This window comes from Rhipicephalus microplus, chromosome 6 (assembly GCF_043290135.1).
Source record: "Rhipicephalus microplus isolate Deutch F79 chromosome 6, USDA_Rmic, whole genome shotgun sequence".
Lineage (NCBI taxonomy): Eukaryota > Metazoa > Arthropoda > Arachnida > Ixodida > Ixodidae > Rhipicephalus > Rhipicephalus microplus.
In genome coordinates this window covers 140,733,363-140,742,429 of record NC_134705.1, presented here as the reverse complement: position 1 = coordinate 140,742,429, position 9,067 = coordinate 140,733,363, and the positions used below count along the sequence as shown (strand labels likewise).

Here is a 9,067-nt window from a genome sequence, read left to right as displayed (position 1 = left end):
GAAGTTGACGCTGAAATAGAATATTGCAATATAATAGTAAAGGCTACGCGACACTTGCTCCTTCTGACACTACAAGTGATTCTGTTGTCTCACTTTAGCATACGAAGAAACCGCCCACTGAAATGACAAGATGTAAAAGAAAAAGGCTAAAGAAACATGACAAGATATATATAATGCCATCGAAAAGCCAATTCAACATTTACACAGCTGGAAGGAGATTTTGTGCTGACTACGCTTTGGGCCAGCCCCAATATATTGATCATATGAGCTCGCGTATTCAAAAGGCGTGCGCGTGTCATCACGCTGGTTTCATTAGTTGAAGAAAGCCGATTTGCCGCAAGAGAAACGTCGCGTCGATCGCAGCAGCCTGCATACCGCCAGCGTGTGTATTGTTCTGGATGTTTCATTTTGATCCATTACTTATGCATTCATTTGCGAATTCGCCATGCACGGCATCAGAGGATTGCCACCTGCTGTGTGTTACCAGCAACTGTAGCCATGCTTCCGAGATTTAAAACAGCAGTGGTCACACTGTGTTTTTTTGGCCTTGTTCCCGCGGCGGTTTTCTTTTACGTTTTCCACTCGGACCAAGCAGGGAAGTCGGTGCAACTGGGGAGAACTGCTACTGCTTCCACTGAAGCCGTAAATGCAATAAGGAAGCGAAGCTTTAGGCCTAAAGGAGTCGTGAACATATCTTCATTATCAGTAAATCGTTCTCGTGGCAATACAAGTGTGACGGCAGTGCCTCACATGAGTGAAGATAAACCAATATGCTTCCAGGAAGGTACAGTACCCGTATCGAGGAGCTCCAGGTGCATCTGCAAGAAGGGCTGGCACGGAAGGGAGTGTTCCGTTCCCGACGCCGTTTGGTTCACCGAAGATTTCGAGAGATGGTATTCCGAAGGTCTGATCCGACGTCGTTCGAGGCCTCGCAAAGTTATTAATGGACTGGTCTTCAATCACGAGCTCGACCTGCTGGATGTTCGTGTACAAGAGCTGGGCGATGCTATTGACCACTACATCATTGTCGAATCTCCATACACATACTTCGGAACGCAAAAGCCGTTATACCTCAAGAAAAATCTTAGTGCTGGATTTCTGCGTGAGCATAAGCACAAGATCATTCCGATAACTGTGGACTACTACAACTATGCCGGAGGGGATCCGTGGGGTCCCGAAAACTACTTTCGAACATCTGTCTGGCACGAAGGCCACCGCCGGTTAGAGAAACTCCGGGATGATGACATCTTTATCATGTCCGATGCCGATGAGATACCTAGCCGAGACGTGGTGGTATTCCTGAAGCATCACGATGGTTTTGGCGAACCAATCAAGCTGCGCCTAAGATCGTTTACGTACGGCTTCTACTGGGAGCTGAGAACACCGGTTGATGTGAGTGGTGTATGCACGGTAGCCTACATGCGAGAGGTTTATGAAAACGACTCTCTGCGTCTCCGTTCGTTGCGAACATTTGCACAAGACAACATGTCAAACGCAGGAACGTTCAGTGAGTACTGGACCATAGAGGGAACGCCACCGCGCTATGCTGGATGGCATTGTTCATGGTGTTTCGACGTAAAAGGCATTCAGGTGAGAGAAAAATTTCTGTTCTCATCTTTCACCACATCTAATCATATCACCTGCTAAGTGTGCTGTGGCTCTGAGAAAGAAAATATCATGATTCCTTTTGTAAACACATAAGTACCAATATAGGTAACATTATGAAGTAGAATATACGTGCCCCGACAAGAACATACTAGCAAGTTTCGTGCTCCAATGCTGTGTTCGTGCCAACGCGTGTCGCACACTTTGTGACGAATCCCTAGAAAAGTAGGACAGCTTTCTGTGATAAATGCACGATCTTTTATTTTGGCCATATGAGTGGTATTACTGTTTTTGACTAATTATGAATAAAACGCCAGAATAAAGCACCATAAGTATTCAAGCAGGAATTTTTCGTGGCTTTCTAGGCGACGCACAAGCCTTGAGTTTTACTGTAGATAAGTGTATCCTTGCTGCTTTTCCTAGAACTTTATTTTCCGGGAGCATTCGCAAGGTGTCCTTTTGTTTCATTAAGGTCGTTCTTTTGGCCGTGGTAACAAGCGGTTGAGTGAAACACCATCTAAACTTGCTGGTATAGAGACTGTTGTCATTGATTTCAGCCGAATTCTACCACGGTAGAGTGATCGACCTTCTAAGAAGCAACAAAAGGATGTGGTCTAGGCGCAGTACCAAGCAACACCAAGGCGCATTATGAGTGTCGAACTCTCTACGTAGCCGAGAGAAATCGTTTCCCTAAAAGAATACGCCAACGGGAGAATGACGTCCGGGAAAGGGAAGTGCAACGTGGCACTCTTGCAGATTATCTGTGAGAAAGACCGACCATACGATCGACTTTGACGGAGCTTCTGTTTTATAAACAGAAAGGAATCTAGAAAGGAGGCTCTTGTTCAAGATCTGGATCATTCAGCACACACCTTCAAATAGAACTTTAGAGATCTATTTGTTGGGCGAGTTCTTGTACGTTCATAAATGAATATAAGGCGCAAAAATAGACACGAACACAAGGGAGGAGATCCTGTCCCATGTTCTCCCTCGAGATTGTGTTTATATATGATCCTTAAATTCGATTATGAACTCCAAAAGTAAATTAGTCGTTAAACATTGTAGCCATGGGCCTCATAACTGCAAGTAGATGACGAAGCATTGTTGCTCGTTCACGGCACTAGTCTCAAGAGAAGCCAGAACAGCGAACTAGCATTAGTGCTATGCAAATTTAAGCCACTATGATTTCGCCTAAGAGCGTGATCCGGACATGGTGTACACGAAAGTGTTTCTTTAACTACGAACCCGTCTGCGTATACAACTTATGTCCCACCTGGTTCAACACGTGGTGAGTTTACAAACGTGTGGGGCCAGCTCCGACCACTACGTCTCGTCCATCATGCAGTTACGTCATTCGTACAGGTGTTCTTTGTCCGGTTATCACGTCTCTGACACCAATATTAGATCATGTCTGCTGATCCAACACGTGAATAATGCACGCGCTTCCATCTCCCTCGTTTCTATCTCGGTGTGGCGTAGCTGGCGTACTCAGCACGCCAGGTTTGCCAGTAGATGGTTTACTGCAGTTTTTTGGAGTCTTATTCATGAAGTCCCCGGATACATGCACCAACTCTTCTTGCTGCTACCCGAACCCTGTACCTTGCACCCTAACTACCTCGTATCAATATGTTTGCTGCAACGTTTGCGCGGTTGGATCGCGTGGTGCTGGTTTCACAATGGCTCCCTTTTTAGAACTCTCCACTTCACTTTGAGAGGTAGAAGCAATGCTTTGCAGCTTAATTTTTAGGCGATCATCTCCTTGTTTTGTCACATCATCAACTGGTAGCTCGACGCTAAGTAGAACAAAGTCCTGACGTCAGACCTGTGCATACAACAAGGAGGACACCCCAAGAAACATGATAGGACTGCTCGTTCCAACGGCCAGCTGATCGAATTGGTCATATGGATGGTTGTTAATCTGTCGACAGGCTCTCCTTTGGCGCGCTTCGTCAGTTGGTTATTGATGGAAACCTGTTCTGTACCTTCAATCTTGCTTCACAAGCCACATCTTCTACCGTTCGTTCGGCTTCCTTCGGCCTGTTAAAGACTGCCAATACCTCAATCTTCTGCTTTTTTATGTTCCATTCCAAATTCGGAGTACTGCCAGGATGCTTCAGTGTCTGTTCCTCCGTGGCAGATCTACAGCGTGAAACAATTGCTGAGAAATATTTTCCAGGCACGTCATCGTCGCAACATTTCTGTAGAACTAGTTCCAAATCATTGACATATGACTGATGCGCGTAGCCTCAGTAATCAGCGAAGTACGACAGCCGTATACAGGAAGAAAGCCCTTGTAGAAGTGTCGTGTCAAAAGATATACCCTCGTGCAATCTGCTACGTGCCAGCGACAGTTAGTGCTTACCACGGCGTCAAGGAGCCAATAGCATGGTTCAGAGGGAAAATCGTTTAACCCCTGTAGCATGGAATCGATACTAGAAAGTTGAATTTTCGGGCTTGCAGGTACAGTGATCATTCATCTGACATGTGGGCCGGCAAGTTTTTTTTTTACAGGTTGTCTCTGAAGCTTTGCAAAACAAACAACTTTGCAACTTTACAGGCAGTTTAAGAGTCGTGATCACCAAGTGACTTGTGTACCGAACATAATGCACTCATTTGTACTTTTCTTTTGACTAAATGGCGATCAGAGGAAAGCAGGTGAAACGTGAGTACAAAATATTTTGGAGAGAATGAAAAAGATTGTGCAAGAATGCGAGTACGAACTGATCCAAGAGACTGGGGACCCGACGGCGAGGGTTGCCCGATAATAAACCTTCAAGATCTGGTCTATTTGACCTGATGAGCAATATCAGCGCCGTTCATAGGTCGTATGTTTCTAAGAGATCCGAGAAGGCAGTATCAGTGCACTGACGCGCAAAGTTAAGCGAGAGCTACCTTTTGAATTAAAGTGCGGGGACCCCCGATATCTCTAACATTTACGAAGTTGACAGATGCAAACTGCGAACTGAATTCTTCGTGGATAAAATGCTATCCTGTTGTTTTGCTACTCCTTTTGTCATTTTTTCACCTTTGACGTGTAAAACAGAGCCTGCACTTTGAAAACTGTCATTTGCTCCGTCAAGTTGGCATATTTTAGAAGTATCTCTCTAGCTGCGTGGGTAATCATTTATTTTTTCATAACACAATACACGCCAATGATAATACGGCAAATAACCCTATTTACTTTGAACAGAAGACTTGTTTATTCGGCTTTAATATTAGTATCCTTGTGATACTGCGTCCTGCTTTATATATATATATATATATATATATATATATATATATATATATATATATATATATATATATATATATATATATATATATATATATATATATATATATATATATATATATATATATATATATATATATATATATATATATATATATATATATATATATATATATATATATATATAGTGTGTACTCAACTCGCTCGCTCGTTTACCGCGCACGACAAATGGCACCACAAAACTTATCACGATGCCTCTGCGTCTAGTGTCCACTGTTTTCCGGGAATGTTGCTTTGGCACTGCGTCTCTTCTACCCATCCCAGAGTTTCCCAAAAGCTTGCGTTGAAATACCACCGCCCATACCGTGTGGTGCGACAAACATCTCCTGTCAACTATGAAGTTGAGACCATTGATTCACCTTCGGACCAACGCTGCCGTGGGCGGGAAACAGTTCACGTATCACGCCTCTAACCATCGTACTATGATACTCCTGTCATGTCGTTTCCTTAGGTCGCCAGGTTGGCTGCCTTCTGCGCGGGAAGTAATTGTACAGGAGCATAGTGGCGCCAACTCGGTGCCAGCGTGAAAGAAGTCATTGACGTCCGTATGGATTGTGCTAACGAGCAACCTAACCACCAAATTCAAAGTAGTGCCTGAGTTTCGATATCTTTGTTATAGAGGTCACAGGGTTGAAGTGAAAAAGACAAAAATAATGACGCTACCGGAGCTATTTTTGTCTTGCTAGTCCCTATCTTTACTGCGCTATGACTTCATTTAGTACAACGAACCAAAAAGCCCGAAAAATATATGCCCCTACTCTTTCAAGTGAACTCGTGATCTTCTACAGGAGCGAATGAATTGTTTGCAAAATAGTGAAGGCTTCCTTGCGCGTGCTTTAGAAACACCTGTTACTTGATTTTTCTGCAGCACTTGTCCAACCACAACTTTCTTTCCCACACTCTCTTTCTAGCTCTAAGCACGTTCACCCTTCCACATTCTAGTGACCCTAAGTGTGGAAGCACAAAAAAGGCTTTTCACAACACACTGCTGTAATTGCAGGCCCTCATTGCACATTCCACCTTTAAAAGAAGAGAACAGGGGAAACGAAATAAAGGATCCGCAGCAGTTATCAGTGAATGAAAAAAAAGTAGTTTGCCCATTAGTCTGCGGTTGAGGCTATCTGGTTGAAAAAAAAACCTTGCTGACACATGCACAGTAACTATTTTGCAAGGTGTCAATTAACAATGCTTCTTTTGCGACAGTTCTCACAGGCGTCGCCCAGCAAGCTTCGCTACTGACACATACAGAATAGGGGTGTGCGAGAATTGGTTAGGTTTCAATGAAGAATCGAGAATCGAAAAGCGTTCCTTTAAATTAGGTACTCGAATCAAACTGTGCATATTGTAAACCTCGAACACTCACTGAATAATTGGGAAATAATGATCACCGATAGAAAAACTTCTAAGAAGGTACCCGTGAAATAGGGAAAGGTGCTGCTTCTTTTTTATCATTCTTTTCATCAATATGCATACCACCCAAGTATTCACTTCACTATCGAAACCTTATTGCTAAAAGAATGGGGTCGCTAGTTATTAAAACGCCAGGTTCGCCTAAGTTACGAAGTGAAAAAAAAATATTGTCTTCATCGCTTTACACAAGGTGTGGTTGAGTCCTGCATATCATTTATTATTCAGGTATCAATTTTATATAGGAAGTTTTTACGAAGGGCTACCTAGAACACTTTATTCACATCAATATTTCAACCTGGAAAAAAAAAATAAGGCTTTAGTCGCTGCTGCATACAAGCTTAATTCAGTCAACATAAATATGTTATTTGTTCATCAGTTCAAGCTAACTGTAATGTCCTTTTGGCAAAGCTTGTGCACATTTGTTTCAAATAAAGTGTTGCGGAATGCTCGAACTGTTTCTGAAATTGTTAAATTACTATTCCATGGAGGTGCTGCGATAGCAATAATAACTGATGGGGCTTGACGTCCCGAAACCACGATATTATAATGAGAGGCGCCGGTAGTCGACGGCTTCAGAGATTTCTGCCACCTGGGGCTATGTGCGCGAGCCTTGAGCATTTTCACATCCATTGAAAAAATGACCGCCGTGGCCAGGGTTATCTGCGGCCCACCAGTCGAGCACCAAAATCAGTAGAGCACCGCGGCGGGAGTGTTCTGGAAATATTAGCCTTGTTAATAAAAGTGTATTCGAACAGTAACCGATTGCCATTCACATGCAATTAAACTTCATCCCTATACAATTTCCATAACAGATTCTGTTCGAATATTTACTCTTCGCATACCTCTAAATCAGAGTCATGATTTGGTGAAAATTTCGACTAGGAATAATTACGAGTCTTCTTGAATGCGGACTCAGCTAGCTCAGCCGCACAACGCCATAGACGCTGAGCCATAGCTGCACAACAAGCGGCACAATTTCATTTGATATTTCGCGCCCGTAAAAACGTGACGCTTCAATACAATGCTGGTGCTTACTTCCATTAATTTTCAGATGAAGCTTGCAGCGGCCCAGAGGGACGACGGAGTGCGGTGGGGTGACATCGCGGAAAAAAGTGACGCCAGCTACATCAACTCGCTGAGGAAGAACGGCCTGCTATTCGACGACAGCCCGGCGCTCGCACCACGTGACCCGAACGAAACGGCACCTGCGTACGTCAGGAAAAATGCTGAAAGGTTTATGTGCCTGATGCGACCGTAGGGCCCTAGTGGCTGCATATATATCACGTACAGCAATGCGTTCCGTAAATGTTATCATGGTGTGGAATCAGTCAAGAAGATGTACAATGCGGAAGTGCTTGTACATAGCTCAGGGGGTAAATCGGTAACTTGGCGCATATAACTGCAAGAGCGTTCAGCATGCATAAGACGGAAGACGTTCATGACGCCACTTGTGTTTGCACACATAGACCAGCGTATAGGGGGCAGGAAGAGCCCCACCCCCTCCCCCGCATACTCATGATTAATAATGAGAGGCGCCAAGCCTGACGCGTACCTTTACTCAATGGGGCCTGGAATGCGATTTCTTTAAAGTACAGAGCGGTGACTATGCAGGTCTTTGGCAAGAACCACGGCGGAGGACTCCTCAAGTTTATTTTCGCGGTTCACCAACTTCACCATGAAAAAAACCAGAGCGAAAATGAAAGCCGCTGAGAGGAACGTGTCGTCCTTTTATTGTCATTTTTGCATTCATCGGGAAACGGTTTTTTTTTTCGTGTGTGTGGCCAGAAGGGTGGGGACACTGCAGGTAAACTTCACCTTTGTGATAGAAAACCCTACCCACAAATAGGTTTATATTAGTCGAGTGGTGCTCAATCCTTGTAGCTATGTACTGTTCTTACGTGTTGTAGATGTATATAAACTGCGCTATTTTATGCAGTCACTGCGCCACTACACTGCATGTTGCAGAAACGAGGTGAACAATACGACCAAGGTCTCAAAGCATATTAACGCGTTAGCGTTAAGAGCTCGTTTCGCAGAAATTTTGGCATCGGCGTAGATGTGATTTGTTATGAGCGGAAAATCAACCTATTGCCCGTGATCAATAATTCGAGAAAGATGCAAATAAAATGTGATAAAATCTTTCGATTTCGAGTTAGGATCACACCCAAGCTGTTTGAGTGGGCAAGCAGTTGTTCAGACAGCCACACGTCTCCTTGCAAATAGACTAATAATTAATTCCTCTGCTTGTGAATTCAGTGAATAAAACTTTCATGCTTTACCAACATGGACGTCTTGTATACATGCTTTAAAATGAAACATGTCACGTCACAGTAATATTGCGTTGTACAGACGTACATTGACGTCAGGCGTCAGAACGTTGGATTATCATCATGACTTCGTGGTTTAAAGCTAACTACCTATTGCGAAAGACACGCACTTTACTGCGCGTCCTTCTTCTTGTTGTTTTCCTTTGTACGTCACACGTATCGAATGGAGGGTATTGGTCGATTATAAGGTGAATTTTCCCGATACTATCTGAATTGTTTCATTCCTAGGAACGTTACAAAATATGTATTTGCTCAAGACCGCGTAGTGGGTGCATAGAAAGCTGAATTTGAATTCAGCTTTCTGAATCTTCCCTCCCCAACCGATGATTAATATGTGGAGTTTAACGTCCCAAAAACACCATTTGATTGTGAGAGACGCCGTATTGGAGGGCTCCGGGAATTTCCACCACCTGGGGTTCTTTAACGTGCACCC

General features: G+C 43.7%; 1 protein-coding gene across 1 annotated transcript; it reads left to right on the top strand.

Moving 5' to 3' along the window:
* The first annotated feature begins 215 nt into the window (after positions 1-215).
* On the top strand, positions 216-8,595 carry LOC119167296 (beta-1,4-mannosyl-glycoprotein 4-beta-N-acetylglucosaminyltransferase). The gene is made up of 2 exons (XM_037418756.2): positions 216-1,590; positions 7,359-8,595. The coding sequence occupies exons 1-2, from the start codon at positions 499-501 to the stop codon at positions 7,563-7,565; spliced, it is 1,299 nt and encodes a 432-aa protein (XP_037274653.2). The 5' UTR covers positions 216-498; the 3' UTR covers positions 7,566-8,595.
* Positions 8,596-9,067: the final 472 nt, after the last annotated feature.